At 54.7% G+C, this 22,763-nt stretch overlaps 1 protein-coding gene across 1 annotated transcript in view; it reads left to right on the top strand.

Moving 5' to 3' along the window:
• The window catches only part of LOC311519696 (shootin-1-like), a 36,282-nt gene extending 14,912 nt beyond the window's left edge, over window positions 1–21,370 (top strand). Inside the window, exons 5-17 of the mRNA XM_084626478.1 lie at window positions 345–501; window positions 4,620–4,717; window positions 5,907–5,988; window positions 7,573–7,667; window positions 8,671–8,817; window positions 10,482–10,629; window positions 11,335–11,467; window positions 12,685–12,734; window positions 14,518–14,630; window positions 15,238–15,297; window positions 18,000–18,171; window positions 19,292–19,463; window positions 20,870–21,370. Of these exons, the coding sequence (XP_084482604.1) occupies window positions 345–501; window positions 4,620–4,717; window positions 5,907–5,988; window positions 7,573–7,667; window positions 8,671–8,817; window positions 10,482–10,629; window positions 11,335–11,467; window positions 12,685–12,734; window positions 14,518–14,630; window positions 15,238–15,297; window positions 18,000–18,171; window positions 19,292–19,449 (1,413 nt within the window). The 3' untranslated portion in view covers window positions 19,450–19,463; window positions 20,870–21,370. The remainder of the gene's footprint in view (window positions 1–344; window positions 502–4,619; window positions 4,718–5,906; window positions 5,989–7,572; window positions 7,668–8,670; window positions 8,818–10,481; window positions 10,630–11,334; window positions 11,468–12,684; window positions 12,735–14,517; window positions 14,631–15,237; window positions 15,298–17,999; window positions 18,172–19,291; window positions 19,464–20,869) is intronic.
• The last annotated feature ends 1,393 nt before the right edge of the window (window positions 21,371–22,763 follow it).

Below are 22,763 nucleotides of genomic sequence, written 5' to 3'. Positions count from 1 at the left end.
ATTCAGAAGGGGACTAGTCAGCTATGTGAATAAAGAGAACATCCAGAGTTGTCATAATAAACCCTAAAAATATAACCATGGGTTTCAGAAGGGGGTTTTAGGGTATGAGGGGACACTAACTATAATGTGCTAAGAGGAAACTTTCCTTTCCTGAGAAGCAGCTGGTGCTGGCCACTGTCAGAGACAGATTCCTGGGTTAGATGGTCCTTGGTTCTGATCCTGTCCGGCCTATGTTCCTATTTCCTCTGGTTGTAAAAGATACTCCGGGTTCTATTTCCTGCAGCCTCCCTGCACTCTGCTTCAGTACAAAGGGCTCTTGTCTGTTCTTGCACCCCGGTGTGTAGGTGAACAGGGAGAACAAAAAGCTGAAGCGGATCAGTGTGGCACTGTTGCCCATGTTGAACCAGCTTCCTGAGGATGTGCTGAGTCTGGCCACTGAAGTAGACTCCCCCGCGGACCCAAGCCGAGATCCAGCATATCCGTACCTGCAGCAGATCAAAGGTGAGTTGCACGCATCCGCCCCAGGGTCCCAGACCGAGGCTTGGGAACAACCAGAGAAGAGGCTCTCCCCTGGGAATCCAGTCCAGGTGTTTACACTGAGCCAGTGCTGGGATGGGGTTTGGGCATTTAGCTAGGGCTGTGGGGCAGAGCAGAAACGTCATGGTTTACCTGACTTTGGACATAACAGCGCTGACAGCTGGAGATTCTTGCCTAAGGAGTGGTGTGAGGGGTTTTCCAGGACTTAATTAAACTGAATCCAGTTTTTAAACTTGGTCGCTAATATAAGGTCTTTCACTTTGCCGTTGAGACACCCAGATGCCAATTCAGAAGCCTATTATTGTTGTTTGTATTACTGTAGTGCCTAGGACAGTGGCTCTCAACCTTTCCAGATAACTGTACCCCCATTCAGGAGGCTGATTTGTCTTGCATACCCCCAAATGTCACCTCACTTAAAAATGACTTGCTTACGAAATCAGACCTAAAAATACAAGTGTCCCAGCCACACTAGTACTGAAAAATTGCTTTTACTTTCTCATTTTTACCATATAGTTATAAAATACATCACTTGGAATATAAATCTTGTACTTACATGTCAGTGTATCGTATATAGAGCAGGATAAACAAGGCATTGTATGAAATTTTAGTTTGTACTGACCGCGCTAGTGCTTTTTATGTAGCCCGTTGTACAACTAGGCAAATCTCTAGATGAGTTGATGTCCCCCCCGGAAGAGCTCTGCGTACCTCTGGGGGGGATGCACACCCTGGCTGAGAACCACTGGCCGAGGAGACCTTGGCATGGGCCAGACCCTGGTGCTGTTGTGTTGAGAAGTGGGGGGAGGGGAAGAGGGGGGTGTGTTGGGCCCGACACAGGATAAGTTTAGGACACCCATGTTCACTTTTATAACAATCAACCCTTCAGTCAGGTTTGGATTTTAGTGTCATGTTATGGCTGGTGACTCCTTTTTACCCTTTTACTGAAGTCACAGAAAGAGAGAGGACAACAGTTAAAGCCTTTGAAATGTAAAGTCTCGTGTAAGACTTTCATTGTAACAATTTCCCTTATTCCCTGTCTAGAGAGGTTTTTATAGCGGGAACATCCGGTTTGACAGCCTTTTCTATGGCACAGACAGGCTGGCCCCATGAAGAGGGAGCAGACCCAGTCCACCAGTGCCTGGTTAATTGCTTTCTAATGGGACTGGAGAGAAGACACCTGGCCTATATAAAGGGTCAGGTGGCAGCTGGGAAAGGAGACAGGAAGGAGTAGATGGGGGCTGGCAGAAAGGCCAGAGAGCAGGCAAGCTAGGTGCCCCCAGAGAGGAGTTATGGGGAGCAGCTGGGTGGAGAGATCTGGGAAAGCTCAAGGCCAAGAGATCAGCGGAGGGAGATCTGCCTGCTGATGTCTTTGAACCCTGGGAGACAGAAGGTCAAATAAGGGAATAATCCCGTGGTTGGAAAGAGCCCAGGAGGGGCTAAGAACATAACCCAGAGTGGGCAGAGCTTGGTTACTTTGCATTTTTGTTAAGCCCTGGGTGGGTGGATGCTGTTTACTTTGTGCGTTTCATTTGGGCTTTGGATTTGGGGAGGGGCCGTCTGAGAACCCACCACTCCAGCTGAAGAGGGAGGCGGAAGAAGAGCCCGGCTTGGTATTATGGTGATGGACTCCAAACTTTGACTTTTGAGGGGTTAGTTTGAAGCATTTGTGTTAATAAACTAGCCCGTAGCAAGGACATTCTTGAATTAAAGAGCAAATATGGACTTTGAGGAATTTTATGACGGGGGAAACGTAGGCGGGGTCCTGCGGGGCTATCTCCAGCCAGGAGGGAGTGCTCCAGGAGGACCCATTTTGTTACACCGCCCTTGTTGCGGGGATAAAAGCAAAGTTTAGTTGAGATGACCTGGAGTGTTTTGTTGTAACTGCTATTGGAGTCGCTCCTGTTTTCCTTAAACAAAAGACATGCAAAAGGGGAAGGGAAAGAACAGCACAGAGAGAAGATGCCACATCTCTCTCTGGTGCTGACGTTCCCGGCTAGAGAACACACAGCCCCGACATGTGGCCTTATCAGCCACTCAAGACCTGGCAAACTGTTAGTAACATTGGGCTGTGGAAGGGTTTGCTTTTAGCCACCTCTCGGATCGCAGGGTGGGACTGCCCGAGTGGCTCAGCCAGACCCTTATTGGTCAAAGGCAACTGGAGAGTGTGAGGAAATAGAAGGAATAAGAGATGACACATGAAGAAGGGGGTGAGAGCAGGAACCTCGTCTACCATCCCAGGAGCTGTTGAGGATTTAGCCAAAGCCGGTGGAGGAGGCGATCACGTCTGATTCCCTCTCTCTGGCCCGATCTGGACAGGAGGCCTTGCAGGACCAGGACAATGAAAGCCCAGTGGTGTCATGGTGCATCCTGGGAGATGGTGGAGGTGGAAGCCAGGATGACAAAGCTGGCTCCTTCCAGTCCATGTCCCCTTGCTTCCACCGAGTGACCCCCCACCCGTGATGAACAATGGCCCGGGAGGGACACAGCCTCACCCCACTAACAGGAATCAATCGAAACACGTCAGATTTCAGCTAGGCACATGTTTCACCAGCTTGGGGATTATTCAGCTTGTTGCCATTCCAACCTGTGAGTTCTTCATGCAATGCACAGTCAACCGGTGGAACTCCTTGCCAGAGGATGTTATGAAGGCCAAGATTATAACAAGGTTCAAAAAAGAATTAGATAAGTTCATGGCCGATAAGTCCATCAATGACTATTAGCCAGGATGGGCAGGGATGGTGACCCTAGCCTCTGTTTGCCAGAGGCTGGGAATGGGCAACAGGGGAAGGATCACTTGATGATGACCTGTTCTGTTCATTCCCTCTGGGGCACCTGGCACTGGCCACTGTTGGAAGACAGGAGACTGAGTTAGATGAACCTTTGGTTTGATCCAGTCTTGCCGTTCTTATGAGTTTACCTGGAGCTCAGCAGACCCCTAAGTCCAGCTTTTTCAATGTGAACAATCCAGTTTGACCCAGGCTCTGTGTCTCCAGCTTTTGCTGACTTACATAAAATTGTTTACGAGATGCAGGGGGACTTGTGCACTGGGCCCTGACGCCGGTGGCCCAGTTGCTAAATCAGACTCCATTGGTGCACTTCAAGGAACCCAAGGGGTGAAATTCCAAGGGTAGAGGTGACTGAAAACCACAGCTGGGGATGCGGTTGGGCTAAGGGCGTCCATGCCAGTCTGACCCCAGGCGGGGAGCACTGAATGTGCCTGCCACAGACAGAATAGGGTACAAGGTACCAAGAAAGACCAGGCTGAAATCCAACCCCAGGAAGGTAGGAGCTATAAGCAGCTGCTGGCTATTAGGTGGCTTACGTGCGCTGAGTTGGTGGGTCTCATTCCAGCTCCTAGCAGACAGGCAGCCACATCCCAAAACCCTCCCTGGTGCTGGGGCACTGCTTAAAGAGGCTGAGGACAGCCTAGGCCATGGACACTGACTTCCCTTCCTGTCCGAGGGGGGTTTTTCTCCAGGTCCGCGATGGTTGTCCGTCCATGGTTGTGTTTCCATTGCCTGCTGGGCATGGCCTGCAGTTTCCAGAGCTGCCAGGGTGGCACCTTTCCCCCGGAACAACTTCATTCTGTGGCATGGAAATGCTTGGAGGAGCCAAAGGCCTAGCTCCCTACTGGGCACCGTTCATATGCCGCTCTCTTCCCCTCACAGCCCTGCCCCCTTAAGCCCTGTCTGACCCCACACGTCCTCTCCCTTCACAAAGTTCAGAGACAGCTAAGACAACTTTGCTTTGGAGGCAGCATGCTCTAGTGGATAGAGCAGGGACCTGGGTGCTCAGTGAGCTCAGGCAAGTCACCTCCCCGCTCTGTGCCTCAGTTTCCCATCTGTCAAATGGGGAGGGTGCTAGTGACCCACTTTGAGGAGGTGCTATGAGAGCGGTGGATGACAAGCAGTCTAGGAGAGCTATCAGTCTGAAGCACACGCTGTGCCCTAGACAGAGAGGGAGGCCTGTAGACACAGAGCGGATGTGGCCCTCCACTCAGGCCTGGCTGCCATAGGACCAGGGTCTGTTGCACGAAGCAGGAAGAGAGAAGGCGCCTCGTTTTATTTCCCTTCCTCTGGCTCCAGATTTGCAGGAAAAGGTTTCCAGGCTGCTGGGGGAGAAGAAGGAACTCACCATCCAAGTGCAGGAGCTGCAGAGCCAGATCAGAGACCTCGGGGAGCAGGTACGGTGCCGATGCCGGACCCTCCTTGACGCTCTGCTCGGCCGTGATGCTCTCTGAGCTCGGCGACTGCTGTGCTAAGACCACTGCTCCCCTTGCTGACCCCTCTCGTCACCTTGTGCTCCCCTGTCTGTCGCCGCCTGTTGTCTGTAGCCTGATGCGCTGATTGTAAGGTCATGGGGGCAGGGGCTGTCTCTTCGTTCTGTGTCTGCACAGTGAGGTGCTCGGTGCTACCATAATATAAATCAATAATCGGGGCACAGGTGGCCAGCTGAGCCACTGCATGCTGCGGGCCTCCACACTAGCTGGTGTGGGTCCGAGGGGATCCAACCCCAAGCTTCCCCCTAAGAAAATAAAGCCCCAGGGGGCTGGGAGATTCCTCCCTTGTGTGTGCCCGATGCTGGGGCTGCCCGGGGCAACTCCCCTTCACCACAGTTTAGAGCAGCCTGGGGGCTGCCCTGAATTGCACTCAGCTACCTACGGCCTGTACGGGCTGCTGCTGCTGCATTTGGGAATTGCCAGACTGTAGCTGAGCTCCAGCTCACCCCTGGAATGCCCGCAGCATGCCACCTACGCTGGCTCCATACCTGCTGGGGACCCCCTCCGCCAGGGCTGTTCCCCATAGGCCCGGTCAAGCTGGCTGAAGGGCCCTTGGTGCTGGCAGTTGCCCAGTCTAAGCCACTGGCTTTGGCCAGCACAACCCAACAGCAGAAGCCGTTCACAGCGAGAACTTTTCTCCTAGGGGCGGAGTGATGGCTTCAGTATCACCGCTAACGGCAGAGGGTTTCACACAGACCCTCCCTGAGCTCCAGTATAAACTCAGCTCCCCGGAGCCCAGTCCAGAGCTCGCTCGGTGCCACTCTCAGCCTTCAACCTGCCTTAGGAAGCTGGAGACCCCCTAGTGCAGTTACAGGCCTTCCCGGTGCCTGACTGTCCTTGCAGCTCTTTGCTGCTGCTTGGGCGTGGATTTGCTGGACGTCTGAGGGAGGGAGGGAGCGGGAAGCCTGCCAGATCCAAAGGCTTCTCTGTGCACAGCCCCCTGCCCTCCCTGGGGTGAACACTGCCCCCCCCCATAGGCGCAGGGGTTGGATCAAGCCCGGGATCGGCTCAAGCCAACGGGCCACTGAAGTCAGTGGGGCTGAGTTTGGTGCAAATAAAGAACCAGCTACAAACACCCGGTGTCCCACTGCAGGTGGAAGAGGAGCGAACAGAGAGGGGGTCCCTGCAGGCCGCGATGGACAGGAGTCACAAGGCCCTGAAGAAGTACAAGAGAGGTGAGTCCACCGCACGGTCATGGCAGAACTCTCCAAACTTCTCCGGTGCCGTGTTTCCAGTGAAACACTGGCCTGCCTGCCACACTGAAAAGTGTTGTCCAGTGAAACCTCCGAATGAAAACTTTAGCCCTTTTTTGTTTGTTTGTTTTTTTTTTTCCTTTGTTTTTCAGTTTAGCATTTTCCCTTTTTTCCATGGCAAAGGGGGGGAGGAGAAAAATCAGATAAATAAGAAACACACACACACACACAAAATGTGACTCAGAACATTTTCAAAAATGAATATTTTCAGTACAAGGTTTTCTCAAGGGGAAAAAGCCCTCCTGGTAAGTGGGAACTGGGCCTTTTGGAAACTTGTGGAATGGAAATCCAGTTCCGAATGTTCGAAATGTTTCACAAATATATTCCCCTCCCCCCCGCCTCCCGCTTTTCCAAGCCCAGGTCATTGAGCACAGCTTGGGCCAGGTCCATCCCAGCTGTATCTCTGCCTCTGTGGGTGGAATTTCCTGGGAACCTGCTCCCATGGTTTTTTTTTCCCTTTCTGCATCCTGTCCCCTCTGCTTGCTCCTCGTTTCCCGTTCCCCGGCTGGTTCATTCCCAGAGCTCGGCTGGAACTTGGGGGGCGGAGGGGTGGGATCAAAGAGTTTATTTTGATGAGTACCTAGATGTTTAGCGGTTGTGCTCCAAAGCACCTTTGTGACTGTGAACCACACGTCCCATCGAGCACCTGAGGAAAATCCGTTGCTAGAACTCCTGTCTGAGCCCATCAAGGAACCCACCTATGGGAGTTATCTGGCCCCCATTACTGTCCCCCTTCCCCATCTTTCATGTGTTTATCTTCTTCCCACGGCCCCTGAGAGGTAGGGCAGTGTTGTTACCCCATTGGTCAGGCATAGAGAGACTCAAGCGATGGCTACATGGCAGCTGGAGGTGTACTCTCCAGCTCAGGTAGACATACCCATGCTAGTTCTGATAGCTGAGAGTCTCACCTGACTCCAGGAGCTGGGGCTGCACACCCTCCCCCAAATATCCTGAGAATCGGGGTGCAAGCATGAGAGCTGGCAGCCCTGCAGCAGTGGGGGGCTGCAGATCAGGGCTGAGGGGCATCAACTGAGCTGGTCTGAGCTATCGCTCCCTGTTACGTTCACCCCGCATTGTGTTTATTGCAGCCACGCAAGGGACACACCCTTGGAATCGGCCTGGCCATGGCTGGAGGGGTGCGGGGGCACTGGTCAAAGGGGAGGAGGGTGCTTACTGTGGGGTAGAGCCTTGGAGCAAGTCACTGTCAATCCAGTGAGGGCCGGGCAGTTGGACCAGGTCTAAGAGCTGCTGGTGTATTACTGATCCTGCAGTTCTTACTCGGGCAAACCTCCCATTGACGTCGGTGGAATTTGTCCCGAGGGAGGAGGGCAGGATCAGACACTTATCGCTGTCCCAGCCCATGCGGGTGCAGCCCCTGTCGAAACCAAGGGTTGAATTTGCCCCCGGTGTGGCACGGAGCTGGAGATTGGGTGGTCGGTGCCATGGCTGGTGCCCTGGGGACGCACATGGGGAGAGGCTGGCTGACGGCTCTTCTCCCCCGGGCAGTGTCCCAGATGGCCGCTCAGGAGTACAGCGAGGCCGTGCAGCAGCTGGAGCAGGAGCAGGACCTGAGGCAGCATGCAGAGACCTTTGCCCACGAGGTACAGGGTGGCGCGGGGGCGGCGATCTCCCATCCAGGGGTGCTGCGAGGACCAGCAAACGCTGGGCCTGATGCTAGGAATCAGGAGGGTCACTGGGGAGTGCCAGGGCCCAGGAGGTCAGGGGACAGCGGATGGTCTGTGCGTGGGAAGAGCTGCTTGGCCCTGGGGTAACGCTCCTCTGCTCTGCCTTCCTCTCTCCCCTGCTAGCGGCGGTGGGTCTTAATGGGCCGGGGCAGAACACCTGAGCAGGACAGAGGGGCGATGCTGACGTCTCTGCTCTGCTCTGCTCTGCCTAGGGCTGTCCCTGAAGCCAAGCCAAGAGCTGCCCACTTCCTCCCACGATGCCCCAGGCCTGTCCCACACCCCAGCCGCAGTGACCCTGCTGCTCTCCTTAAACACCTTCCCCTCGCTGGACACCGGCCTGGCCTGCTTCTCCTGTTGGCAGCTGCAGCTCTCGCACTGCCTGCCTTGGATACCTCGTGGGTATGGGGTGCCTCTGATGGAGACAGGCCCTGGCTCCCTGCCCCACAGCCGGGCTGGCCCGGCAGGGCGAACAGGAGTAAAAATACAAATTCCTGCCTCTCCAAGTGCCTGGCCCAGGGCACACTGAAGTTAGTGAAAGCCTCCTATTGCCTTGAATGGGCCACAAGGCTGAACACATTCCACGCGTTACTCTCCAAGCATTTAACAGATGCAGAGCAAGCCCCAGAGAAAAGAGACTTGCCCAGGGTCACCCGGCTGGTCAGTGGCAGAGCGGGGAACGGAGCCTGGTGACTGCTCTGTTCCAAAAGCAGCAGAGAGTCACGTCACGTGCTGCGTCACCCAGCTGTGACACTGGACGCCTCTGGGGAGCAGAGCTGGGTGGGGCCGTGGGACCAGCGGCTTTGTGTGTCAAAGCCGGCGTTAAAGGGCGGCTGGGTCATGCGGCCAGCGGGCTGAGTTCAGCGGTGGATACGGTGCCCACAAGCCCTCCATTGAATCCTCCCCAATCTCTTGGGCGCAGATGCTGGTGAAGCAGAAGGAAGCCAACAGGCAGAGCATGATCCTGCTCCAGAACGTGGGACCCAACGCCCAGCTGCTCCAGGCCCTGGAGGAGGTGGCTAGCCTGACTGGGATGCTGGAGGAAGCCAAGCAGGAGCAGCAGAAAAAAGTCAGGGACTGTCTCGGTAACCAGGGCCTGGGCTAACCCTGGCATTCGCCTGGGTCATCAACCCCCTCCCCTCCAGTATCTGCTTACTGAGCTGTGGGGCTCTCCAGGGGGTGCCGCCCATGGCCCCTCCCTATAGAGCAGCAGGGACCTTTGTATGGGCCCATGAAACCCAGCTGCCTTCTGCTCCATAGTGGTGATGGCATGGGGGGGTGTTGGGCCATGAGCTGCCCCCTCCCTGGAGACCCCAGCTGCTCTCTGAAAGGCCTAGGCCATCAGGAGTATCCTGCTGCAGCTTGGGAGGTCCCGGCACCCAGGAGTAGGACTGGTTGTCAGCCCCTCCCTCTTCTCTTCTGGAGCCCTGAGCTCCGGGGCTGGGGGAATTGGATTGTCAAGGTTCAGGGCTAGCTGCACTTCAAACCCTTCTCTCTGAGTGCTCCCCCCAGGGTTGGGCCCCGGGCCTCCACCTGCCCCAGGGTGGAATCCTGCCCTTCTCCCACTCTCAGACCAGGTCCCAGGGCTCCTGCCCTGTGAGTCTGCCCTTCAGGAGCTGCCACCAGCAGGGAATACAGAGACCTGACAGCCTCTTCCCCCAAGTGCTGCCGAATAGCTGCAGTAAGGACACGGCCCAGCAGAAGGGTTAGCCCACGTCTCTGTCATCGAGAGACGCGGGGGGATGTCTGCACTGCACGGTAAATCCAGGCATGGGGACACGGGCTTGCGACTCGGCGTTGCTGAACGTCCACCCTGCATTGTAAACCTGGGTGTACCATGGCCAGAACCAGGCCTCACAGCCGTGCTAAAGCATCCACACTGCACTGCACAGGCCTCCTGACTCAGGGCTGCGGCTTGAGCTGCGTCCACACTGCAAAATGACAGGGCCTGGATCCGAGTCACAGCAGGACTTGGGCTCTGACCCACCCCCCTAGCAAGGTCCTAGAACCTGGGTCCTGAGTGCTTGCTGGCCCAAATCAGACTGATGTGTGTGTGGACAGAAGTGGGGCTTGGGCTCAAACCTGAGTCAGAGCCCGGCTTAGTGTGCAGCATAGACATACCCAGGGAGGCCTAGCTTATCCCGGACACCCTCAGCTGTGGGCATTGGGGTTCAGCCTGCTCCTCAGCAGTCCCTGCCTCCCCCTCTGCCATGGCGACTGGAGACTGGCTGTTTATCCCCCACACCCCGCAAAGTTCTTTGGTCCAGTCTTTCCCACTCGGATCCTCCCTGGGCTCACAAGCTGGCACCCCTGTGCCAAGCAGGACTCTCGAGCTCAGCCTGGATGCAGGGAAAACTGCCAAATGAATGACGCTGGAGTGGTCCCATATGTCCTGCTAAATGGGGTGATCTGGGCTAAGGGCCCCACTCCTGCATATGCCTAGGTCACCCTTGCTTGACTGTCCCACCCCCCGCCACCCCGCCCCATGTGGTCCTAGAGCAAACCACACAGACAGATGGACCGTGTAATATTGTATGTCGCAGGCAGCCCACGGGTGTCCTGAGTGACCTCTCTCCAAGCAGCCAGGCCTTGGCCGCAGGCACACGCCCTGGTGCTGGAGTGGATGGCCGGGGAGCACCATGTGTCTCTCAGGTGGGGGCCTCCTGGGCTGGGACGAGGCTACCTCTTCCAAACTCTCCTGCCCCCTGCACACCTCTTCTCTTCTGCCTTCAGGTGAAGGGTCTGGAAGAGCAGCTAGGGGAGAGCCAGGAGGAGCTGGGCGCAGTGCGAGCGGCCCTGGCTGCAGCCGAAGCAGAGAAGCTGGAGCTGGGGAAGCAGCTGCACCAGGCGGAGGAGAGGAACATGGAGTTGGAGGGGAAAGGTACGTGCTCTCCTCACTGTTCCTGTGCTGGCCCCTCCACCTGGCGATGAGCACCCAGCCCTCGTTCCCCGCTCTGGGCCCCCAAGGCGGGCCCAGGGGCTAGGCAGGCCCAGCTGGGATCTGATGGACACTCCTGGCGAGCGGGCTGGCTGTCTGAGAGCCATCCGTGCCAAGGGTCTCTCCACCCTCTCATGAGTGGGCCTGGTATTAAAGGGGATGTTACAGCCGCTAGACTCCAGCGGTGCGGTTCAGAGCCTCAGACCGGCCCCCACGTCTAAGGCTGTGCGGAGCCCAGAGCTGGGGGCCCCCCACAGCCTCACCTCCCGTCCCATCACCAGGTCCTGCCTCCCCTCCTGTTTTCCCCCATCACCCAGCCCTGCTTCCCCACCCGCTATTCCACCGCCCCCCTGCCTCCCTTCTCATGTACAATCACATAGCCTCTGTCCAGCCCTCACTCTCGGCCCTGAACTGACGTGGTGTATTTCTTAATGCTAATTAGCAGCTGGAAACAGAAGGGAGGAGCCAGCACCGTGTGACCAGCCAGCTGTCCAAGGCCAGTTCTCCACGGGCCAGCATCTCGGGGCGGGGGGGGGGCTGGGAGGGAGACATAAGAACGGCCCTACTGGGTCAGACCGAGGGTCCTTCTAGCCCGGTGTCTGTGGCCCCAGGAGCTCTGAACCTATTCCTGGCTGCATTCCGTTTCAGTGACGTTACTAGAAGAGAAATTGGAGACAGCTGAAGCCCCGCCTTCTGAACCTGATTCGCCAGAAGTGGCTCCGCCCCCACCCCCGCCACCTCCACCTCCTCTGCCACCGCCAGCATCTTCCGCCCCTGTGGAGTAAGTGCCACCCACACCCAGACCTTCCCCTACAGAGACCGCTGGCCCTGAGGGAGTCGCTCCTCTCGCGGGGCCTCAGCAGCTGGCTGTCGGTCAGAGCCCAGCCACCAGGCGGGGACATGGCACACTCCTAGTCCGTGCCTTGTGTATGCCCGTGCCCATGGTTTCTGCAGACCAGCGGTTCTCAGCCTTTCAAGACCCATAGGTAGCCCTCGCTGGGCTTTCATGAGCCAGTCCACAGCTTTAGTGCAGAAGCCATCTGGGTTAGTAAATACTTCTTACCCGTGGTATACAGCATACATGTTCATGTAAAGTGCTAAATAAGTACCCCGTGCACCGCATAGCAGCGGCTCCTGTCCTGCAGGCCTCGCTGGGCGTGACTCCCCCCTCCGGGCCTTGCGACCTCCGGGTGCTGCAGGTTTGGCCCCGCCGCCCTGCCGAGGACCAGCCAGGCCAAATTAGTGCGGTGGCATTGCAACCCGGCGCATGGGGTCGCAGCACCACTCACTCCGGTTTGGCCCGGCCAGCCTGCATCCTCATGGCGGAGGGGCGACTGGGCCAAACCTGAGCCCTGCGGTGACCCCGTGCGCCGGGTTGCAGTGCCCGGAGCGGGCAGCAGAGCCCAGCCAGCCCATTGGAGCCACAGGGGGGGCATGAATCATGCAGCCTTTTCCCTTCATGCTGCCTGGCTCAGTGGGTAGTCCAAGGATAGAACGGACCACAGAGACGAGTCTCCCCGTTGGTTGATCCAGGGACCCCCAGACCCCTCGTACGTCAGCAAAGAGTAGTGGGGGAGCCTGCCCTGCTACAGGTCGCTGTGGGGGGTCTTCCTCTGGGGCTGTAACCAGCATTAAATGCAATTTACATCAGCTCCCTGCCCTGTCTACTGCTCTCCCAGCCTCGGGTCCCACACTGCTTCCCTATACATTCATGCTCCTCACCCTGCCCGATTCTATGCCTGCCGACAGGGGAGACATGGAGTTACTGGGTGAGAGGGCAAAGGGTGGAGTTCTGGTGGGGGCATCAGCTGTCTGGGAGGTGGGGTGCAGAGATCTGGGGCAAGGGGAGCATTGTGGGGGCTCCAGGGAGCTGGGGGGGCATTGAGGGTGTGGCAGTCTGGGAGAGAATGGTGGGGTCGGGCTGGAGGCAGAGAGCAGAGAAGTGGGGCCCTGAGTGCTATCCGTGACAATGCATTGATACGTCTCTCTCCTTTTCAGTCCCCTTTTGATGATCAAACAAAGGAAGGGGATGCGGCAACAGAAACCCAGTAAGCCAGCCCTGACAGCCACCCGACTCCGACTCGAGAGGCATCCCTCACGGCACTAAAGCCAAATCCCCTGGCACTCCGGTGGCATGGGGCCACGGCGCACTCAAGTGCTCTCCTTCCCCTGGGCGCTGACCTCTCCGCATTGAGGGGGAGGGGATGGGGTGGAGGCAGTGTATCATCCAGTCTGTCTCTCTGGAGGGCCATGGGACTCTTGGCTGAAACCAGCCCGCTGCTGCAGGGCTACGGCGCGTTACTGGCTGGGCGGCGTTTCCGTGGTGCTTGGGTGCTGCAGTGAATGTATTGAACAGGGCCCAGATGGTCACAGCTGCTGAATGGGCAAGGTGGTCTAGTGGTTACAGTGCTAGCCTGAGACTCAGGTTTGAGTCCATCTGTGGCCTTGGCCATGTCACGGAGGCCCAGATCCTCCAAGGTGTTTAGGCACCTCACTCTCATTGATTTTAACTATTGGGCCTGAGTCTCTTTGTGCCTTAGTTTTCCTACCTGTAATATGGGCTTTGAGAATAAGTACGTTAAGATTGTGAGGTGCTCAGATACTTGGGGGAGGGGCAGATAAATCCCCGAGATAGATACAGATCCACGGGGGGATTAAACCAGTGTGGAAGGGATTCTTTAAGTTTCCCTGCTCAAGTGCAGAGGATGCTACCAGAATATGCAGCTATACAGGAGAGTGGCTGGGTTTGTGCTTGAAGCACACATCCAGGAGGTCTGCCACTGGCTCGCTGTGTGTCCTTGGACAAGTTTCTCCCACTCTCGGCTTCCCCGAGGTAAGAGGGTTGATGATACCTGCGTCATTCTGGCGGAGGGTTGTGAGGCTGGTGTGTGTGGCGTGCTTGGAGATCCTCAGATGAGAGACATGCTAGAAGGACAAAGCGTTACACTGGAACTGCCAGAGTGGATCAGCTCTATGGCCCGTCTCGCTCAGGATCCTGTCTCTGACTGGGCCAGCACCAAATGCTTCAGAGGAAGGTGCAAAAACCCCACTGTACAGATGTGGGATAATCTGCTTGCCTTCCCCCCACACACACTAGGTCTCATCCTGGTCTCTAACAGATTGCCACAAGTCCTGAAATATAAGGTTTAAGATCCCTTCCAAACTTTGTTATCCAAGGAACCGTCCAACCCCCTCTTTGAATTTTACTAAGTTCTTGACCTCAACAGCATCCTGTGGCAGTGAGTTCCACATGTTAATTACACACTGTGAACAAATATTTCCTTTGCTACCGCCACCTCCCAGTTTCATCCATTGTCCCTTTGGTTCCTGTGATGTCATGTGGCCAGTCTGTGCCTCTCCACAGGATCGCAGACCTAGTGGGGCTCTGAACCACCTCCATTGCTGTTGGACATAGAGGGAGATTTAAACATGGGCTCCATTTTATTTTTCTTGATCCTTCACTCTTCACACTCTTGGGATGCGCTCCCCATAAACCTCCATAAAGTCACCTCACCATCCACTGTCAGAACTCTCCTTTGCCATGATGCCTACAAAACACTGGACGATGGCCAGGGCCCAGGCCGCTGAAGTGCAGAGACCACTACCTGTCATGCTGACCAGTGCTGTCCCACGGTTTCCTTGTGCTCCCCATGTCTGTCTCCGTTTGTCGTCTCTTGTCTTATACTTAGTTTGTCAGCTGTTTGGGGCAGGGACCATCTTTTTGTTCCGTGTTTGTACAGTGCCTAGCACACCGGGAGCCTGGGTCATGACTGGGGCTCCCAGGTACTGCGGAAATATGAATAATAAGCTTCATTCTTCCTATGGCTGCAGGCAAACCTGCTACCGATGACGTAAAAGCTCAAGCAGTGGAGGAAATGATGGCCAGGATCAAGAGCGGGGTTGCCCTGAGACCAGCAAAGAAGGACAGGACTGCATTGTCCCAGGTAAACGGTGGCACCAGGGTGTAGGAAGGGAGGCTTTGGTCCCTGACATCCACCTGGGAGTGCAGACCCATTATCAATGGCACTTGTAATAGCCAGCGTCATGGGATGTAGAAAACCGATTTCATGGGCCTGGCTCCGGCAGAGGAGTCCAGGAGTGGGATATTGGGCCTTTTGCCGGGGTTCCAATTCAGCCGTGGGTTCGACGGGCAGTTGGCTGGCTCCAGGAGGGAAATAGGAGGATTGGACAGGGCCTTTCCTCTGTAGGGCCCCAGATCCAGCCAGCCCTGGGGAATGGGCTGTGGAGCCCTTCCCCTCTCGCACACCAGTCTGACTCTGGCATGGGGCAGATAGATGCCAAGGCTCTTTACCAGCTCATAAATGCCCAATGTGAGGTGAATGGGTGGTTTCCCAGGGGAGGGGGGTTAATGTCACTGAATGCCAGTCTACACCCAGCACTTGTTGGCCGGCTTGTTTGGCAGCCTCAGGAGAAAGGCCAAGGACCCCGGGCCACTGGGATATGAGCACCAGGTGTGTCTGTGCTGGGGTGTGGGGGTAAAGCTCTGAGGAGGGACAGCAGAATCCTCTCTCAAGGGATCTCCCCTCTCAGGATCACTCAACAGCAGCCAGCAAACGCAAGAGCACCGTGATGGAGCTGCAAGGGATCCTGGTAAGCATTGCTGTGCAGAAAGGCACCGGTGCCTGGGAGAACCCTGTACATTTCCACCCAGGCGTGGTCCTGCTCACGACAGGTGCAGAAAGCTGAGCAAGGTGGGGTGTGCAGGGGAGTCCCCTGTCCTGCAGGAACATGCCTTCATCAAGCTACTCCAGGACAGAGCCCTTCCATAGCTGAGTAGCAGGATGCGTATCACGCTTAAGCACCTCCTCCTTCACACCCCTTTCCTGCCCCGTTTTTCTCTGGGCCCTTATCTGCTCACTCCGTGCAGGGAGCCTGATCTTTAACTTGACTCACGTGCCTTGACCCTCCTACCTCGGCTGCTCACCGCAGGGCCTTGGAGCTGTGCTCCCAGCATGTGAAAGTTTCAAAATTTTGCAAACTGGGGAGGCTTTTTCTGTTGTAAATGAACTTTTTTTTTTTTTTTTTTTGGCCCTTGGAAACTCTTGATGTGAGTTTCAATTCCCCCCCACTCTCCTTTTTTTTAAAAAAAAAATTAAATTAAAAATAAAACCTGCTCTCCGCTTTGGAAGGTTCCGCATTTCCCCTGTACGATGTCTGACTGGATTTTGAACAGCTCATGCTGGGAGGACCTGAAACATCCAGCTGTTGACTGCCTGATCTCTGCCCTGCTCGCATGTTGGGAGGGGGGAAAGAAAGCAAGCTTGACAATTTTGCCACCACTTCATTTTCCTGGGTTTGGAAAATCCACAGAATCAGGTTGACAGCAGAGTCTGTGGTGCTGCCCACTGGGTCTTGACCTTCACGACACTCTGTGAACCTGTCTCACTAGACGTGTGGAGAGTGGTATGTGGGGGTGTTTTCTGGCTTGAATGCCTCTCACAGTTACAACATGTGTCGCTTACCTCTCTTGCGGCTGGATAATAGCCTGCTACTGCTAAGTTGGTCTACACTACATAAAGGTCGACATAAAGCAGCTTATGTCAATCTAACTGCGTCCGTGTCTACGCAGTGTCTGCCCTTGCTGCCACCAATGTAAGTGCCCCACTGCACCGACACAGGGCTTGGCAACACTCGCAGATGTAGAGCGCAACAGGGAAAACGCCGCTGTGTGTTTACACTGTCAGCTGCAAGCGCCCTGGCATGGCCACATTAGCCGCTCTTGCAATGCCACTAAGAACAGGGCATTGTGGTAGCTATCCCAGTGGGCAAGTGGCTGCAGCGTGCTTTTCAGATCGGGGGGAGTGGAGTGTGACAGGGGGTGTGTTGTGTGTATGTGCAGGGAGAGACGGTGTGTTTTGGGGGGCTGAGAGTGTCAGCATGCTGTCTTGTAAGTTCAGACAGCAGCAGACCCCCTTCCTCCCTCCGCCTCTCTCTCACACTCACAGCAGCAACATCCCACAGTGATGGTTGCTTTGTCCTGGAGCAGATAAGCAGCCGGCTGTCAGAACGGAGCTTTGAAAGGGCATATCCGCATGCCTGCGGCGATTCCAAAACCATGAGAAGAGTGGCCACTTGACTTCAGGGGATTATGGGACGTTTCCGGAGGCCGATCAGAGCACAGTAGTGCAACACCTCGTCCACACTGACGCCCGCGCGTTTCAGCTGGGGTGCAGCAAGCATTATGCTTCTCGTGGAGGTGGATTACCAGGAGCGCTCCAGCTGCAGAGTCCAGGCACTCCACGTGCCTTGCCAGTGTGGACACGTTAGGAGTTAGGGCGCCCAGGGCTGCTTTAATGCGCTCTAACTCGCAAGTGTAGCCAAGCCCATAGTAACTCCACCTCGAGGAGCAGTGTAGGGCTTATGCTGGTGTAGTTAGGGTGACGCAGTGTCTGTGTAGACTCTGCGTTACTTATATCACTATTAGCTGTCTTGACAATTTCATGGCTCCAAAATTGATAAGAAAGCCAGCTCTTGGCTCCCAGCTGGGCTGCTGCTGGGTCTCTTCTCCAAGCCAGGCTGCCACCTGGGCTCCCTGCTGGGAACCCTGCTGATGCCCAGGGTGCAGGCTCCCGCTGGGGATACAGCAGCTGACCAGACTGCGGGGGCGGATTTCTCCACCGGATGCGAGAACCCCAGGCAGCTGCTGGGCTCCTAGAGGGGATCTGCATGGAGCAGAGAGCCCTGGCACTCAGCCCCCCACACTTCCTCTCCTAAGTCGGTGGACGTGCTCCTGGTGAGGACACGCACCACCACCAGAAGGAGGGTAATGTGGACATTGGCCACCAGAGTAATTAGGCTGTATGTTGACCTAGGTTAACTTAAGATTGTAGTGTAGACATGACCCCCAGTGGAGCTTCTCCATCAGCTCAAGGGGTTGAGGTCTGAGCAGGGGACATTTTTTTCAGACAAATAGTTAATTCGAAGAAAAATGTAGCTTCGGGTGACTGGAAGCTATTCACAAATTTGACATAAATGGTTTCAGCCATTCCCAAAACAGCCAGAGAAGGAGGAGGCAGTCATGCAGCCCCCACACACACATGTAGACACAACCTTTAACTTAGTGGTTAGAAAACTCGCCTAGGATGTGGGGCACGACACAGGTTCAAGTCCCCTCTCTGCCACAAACCTGAAACAGGCATTTCTGATTTGCCCCTTTAGGCAACTGGGGGCTCAGCCCCAGAGCATCTCTGAGAGTGAGCTGAAAGGCCTGCGCGCGCAGCCCCTGGGTGGGTGGGAACTGTGCTTCTCACTTTCTGAGCCGTCCACTGACGTGCGCCGGTTCCTCTTGTCAGGGCACAATGAAAAGGCCGGTCAGAAAACAGAGCTGGCGTAAACACAGCCGAAAGGTCAACGACGACCAGCTGCAGTCCATCCTGCAGAGACGGCGCAAGATGGTGGACTCCTCCACTCCCGCCCAGCCCTTGCCGCTGCAGGCAGAGCTCAGAAAAGAGGTGCAGAATCAAGGTGCAGTGACTCCTCCTCGGGTCTCTCCGATCCTATTCAGGAAGCCATCCTGCCGCAATACCAAGTCCCAGCATGCTTTCACGGCCAGAGCAGCCTTCTGCTTAGTGGAGCACTGCATGCTGGCAGCCAGGGTTGGGGCAGGCCACACCTTGCTGTTTGAGAGGTAGTTGACAGAAGCCACATTGTAGGGCTCTATGGGTAATGTCTACACAGCAATTAAACCCCGCAGCCAGCCCATGTCAGCTGGCTCAAGCTAAGGGGCTCTTTAATTGTGGTGTAGACATTTTGGCTCAGGCTGGAGCCCAGGCTCTGGGACCCCTCAAGGGGCTTCCCAGAGCTCAAATGTCTACACCGCATTTGTACAGCTTCACAGCCTGAACCCCCAGGAGCCTGAGTCAGCTGACCCGGGCCAGCTGCAGGTGTTTAAATGCTGTGTAGATCTACCCTTTGGGCCATTCCCTTTGAGCTAGCCCAGCTTCAAAATCCCTGAAAAGCTTTGTGTTTTATAGAAGACTCTATTGGTTGCAGAAACAGTAGTACACTGAGCATAGGGCTGGGAGACAGGACTCCTGGGTTCTATTTGCGGCTCTGCCACTTACATGCTGGGCAGTCCTGGGCATGTCGCTTTGCATCTCTTTGTCCATCCATAAAATGGGATGATACTGACCAACCTTTATATAGTGCTTGGAGATCTTCTGATGCAGAATATTCTCATCAGTTCATTATTTGTTAGGTTTGCTTAACACTGTAAGTTTCAGATGAGGGATGAGTCAAGTCCTATTTCTGTGGTCAGTCTGTCATAACAGGGATGATTCAGCAGAACAAATCAGGCCAAGATATTGATATTTGAGTGGCTGTTGATTTTAGCCACTGTTGCGGGGGCAGGTTTGACAGCTGTGGAATCTCCGAATACATAAGTGCTGGAGCTAGGAGTGCAGGGGGGTGCTGCAGCAGCCTCGGGCTTGAAGGGGTTTCCATTATATACAGGGTTTACAGTTTTGGTTCCATGGCTCTCAGAACCCCGACTATACAACTTGTTCCAGCACCCGGTCAGAATAGCAGCATTCTGTGAATCACGGTCTTGTCACACAATGTCTATGTGGCTTTCTTATTTTCTAAGGTGACAGTGAAATTTGCAAAGCTGTGTCCAGCCCATGCTCAGAGGAGAATGCAGCTGTTGTCCAGTTAAGAGCAAGATCAGTGCACCTTCAGAATAGCAGGCGAATGGCTCTCCTGAATGAAGCAGAGGACAAGCCGGCACAGAGAGAGTCTACCTGAAAACCAGCCATCCTGTAAGAAACATCCATGACAACCCACCTCATTGGGGCATTAGGAAGGGTTGGATTGGGACCTTCAGTGCCAAAGCACAGGCACCTCCCACTTGAGCTAAAGGACTAACTCCACTAGCAGGCAGGAGTAGTAGGCAATTATCCTCCAGGTAGACCAGCCACTCAAGGTGGGAGATGCCAGACATGCTGCACAAGTTTGTTACAATGGTCATTGTCTGTGCATTTCGTTCTGGTTTGTTTCAGTATTTTCCCCAGAGGCTAGCGTGTGCCTGTTACACCAAACCATGACTGTTTCTGTGTGGGGGAAGGGCAGCTGGCCTCAATAATGGGGCTGCAAAGCACTGGGGAATCCAAAGACAGGGAGGTCAGGTAGGGCTGTCTGCAGCACCCCAGGCTCCAGGAGCATGGCAGAGCTCTGCCCCCAAATGCTTCCAGTCTAACCATCAGCTCCCATGGAATTCAGTGAGAGCTTTGCCACAGACTTCAGTGGGCGCAGATCACAGGCTGTGGATACAATCCAGAAAGGGCTAAGCCCCCACAACCTCATGATAGGTGTTGGGAGATGCTAGTGCTCCTGAATTTGGCCATTTATTGGCTATGACACCAAAAAGGATGACATCATACAAAGGGGAGAAGAAGGGGTCATGAGAGGACAAGGGTTGGTTGCGACAGCAGAAGATCGTGAGTCAAGATGATGTTGTGGTCACATCTCTTTGGTTGTGTGGGGACAGGCTGCCACCCCGAGTCCTGACCCTCTGCCTGCTGAAGGCAATGCCAATGCTCTCCTGGGCTTCAATGGGCCAGGATCAGGCCCCAGGACTTTTCTTTGGCTCTGTATCAGCCCTGAGTGTTGACTAGCACACACTGCAGAGTGACAGCCTGCTATCGCTCAGCCTTGCCTTTCCCCGACCATTACAGACTAGAGGGAAGCTGTAGGCTGCCGTCTGGGACTCCATGGGTATCCCTGCCACAGACTGCTGCTGGTGTCCGCAGGGGGGTGGAATCCTGGCCCTAGCGAAGTCAGTGGGAATTGTGCCACTGAGGCCAGAGTTTCGTCCAGGGGATTTAGTTGGGACTTGGATTTGTGGGAGTTTGGTGAAGTTACTGTGAATAAGCTACATCTCTGAAAGGGAGGGTGGGTGTGTGGGTAAGGCTCTAGCATGGGACTCTGGAGTGCTAGGCTCTGGCATTGAGTGTGTGGGTCTCTCTGTGCCTCAATTTCCCATCCATAAAATGGGGATAAAAGTCCTTCCTTTGCCTGTAATTGCAAGGTTTTTGGGGCAGGGTCTGTTTCTTATGACATGTTGGTACAGTACAGGGGGGTCCCAATCTCAGCCACCAGGCACGACCACATTGCAACTAGACTATCATGTTTTTGTTCTAACGTTCTAAACCTGCATCTCTTTCAGGCTGCACCACAATACACTGCATGGCCGCCTGGTCTCGCACCCTGCCGATGCTCCTTGCAGTACCTGCCCCACCCGCGTATCTTTCAGTCACGCAAACATTCAGAGCATGAGCTCGGCCTGAGGATGCAATTCTCGAATTGGGCTTGTTAGCGCAAAGTGCAGCCAGATGCACAGCCTGCTTGCTTGCGCATACTAGCTTGCTCCACTTGCCTCGGTGGTTGCTGAGAGATGCATTGTCATTGGCCAGTGGAACGTGGTTTTGTTGACAGTGGTTTGTAAAGATCATCCATCCCTGTGGATCAGATTATCCCATTAGCTAGCTCCTCTTTCAACGGCCAAACGTAATTTCACACTCTTCCTGAGGACTGATGGGCTGCAGATAAGAAGGCTGCAGCTTATGGGAGCATCCGTTCGAGTCCATTCTTTTCTAACTGAGCTGCTGTGACAATAACAGATCCATCAATAACAACATTCAGCCCTGGCAAGGTGTCCTGTCTTTATCCTCCCCACTGGCAAGGTGGCAATTTGTTTTTCTTTCTATGCAGAAGGTTAATGTGGGAAGCAACTTGTTTTGATGCATCCACACACAGATTGCGCCAAAATATCATGTGGTTCACAATAAAACCTTGGTAACAGGCACCTTCAAAATTTGGAGAAGCTCAGATCTGGAGCCATGCATTGGCGCTCTGGCACATCTCTAGATCTAATGATCAGAAGTGGAGTTGGGAGCTCCAGATCAGTCCTTTAGAAGAGAATTTCACTGGGGACCTTAGCAGGACATCTATCTGTCATGCTCAAATCAGCCCTAAGTTGCAGTGAAAGTGCCTGGATGGTGGATTTGATGAATGGGCATTTACTTGTTTAGCTGCTGAGCTGAGCATCTTGGCGGATCATAGAATATCAGGGTTAGAAGGGACCTCAGGAGGTCATCTAGTCCAACCCCCTGCTCAAAGCAGGACCAATCTCCAATTAAATCATCCCAGCCAGGGCTTTGTCAAGCCTGACCTTAAAAACTTCTAAGGAAGGAGATTCCACCACCTCCCTAGGTAACGCATTCCTGTGTTTCACCACCCTCCTCATGAAAAAGTTTTTCCTAATATCCAATCTAAACCTCCCCCACTGCAACTTGAGACCATTACTCCTCGTTCTGTCATCCACTACCACTAAGAACAGTCTAGATCCATCCTCTTTGGAACCACCTCTCAGGTAGTTGAAAGCAGCTATCAAATCCCCCCTCATTCTTCTCTTCTGAAGACTAAACAATCCCAGCTCCCTCAGCCTCTCCTCATAACTCATGTGTTCCAGACCCCTAATCATTTTTGTTGCCCTTCGCTGGACTCCCTCCAATTTATCCACATCCTTCTTGTAGTGCGGGGCCCAAAACTGGACACAGTACTCCAGATGAGGCCTCACCAACATCGAATAGAGGGGAACGATCATGTCCCTCGATCTGCTGGCTGTGCCCCTACTTATACATCCCAAAATGCCATTGGCCTTCTTGGCAACAAGGGCACACTGCTGACTCATATCCAGCTTCTCGTCCACTGTCACCCCTAAGTCCTTTTCCGCAGAACTGCTGCCGAGCCTTTCGGTCCCTAGTCTGTAGCGGTGCATGGGATTCTTCCGTCCTAAGTGCAGGACCCTGCACTTATCCTTATTGAACCTCATCAGATTTCTTTTGGCCCAATCCTCCAATTTGTCTAGGTCCCTCTGTATCCTATCCCTGCCCTCCAGCGTATCTACCACTCCTCCTAGTTTAGTATCATCCGCAAATTTGCTGAGAGTGCAATCCACACAATCCTTCAGATCATTTATGAAGATATTGAACAAAACCAGCCCCAGGACCAACCCTTGGGGCACTCTACTTGATACCGGCTGCCAACTAGACATGGAG

Source organism: Lepidochelys olivacea (assembly GCF_965140295.1).
Source record: "Lepidochelys olivacea isolate rLepOli2 genome assembly, chromosome: 4".
In the NCBI taxonomy this organism is placed as follows: domain Eukaryota; kingdom Metazoa; phylum Chordata; order Testudines; family Cheloniidae; genus Lepidochelys; species Lepidochelys olivacea.
This window is presented reverse-complemented; position numbering and strand designations above follow the sequence as displayed.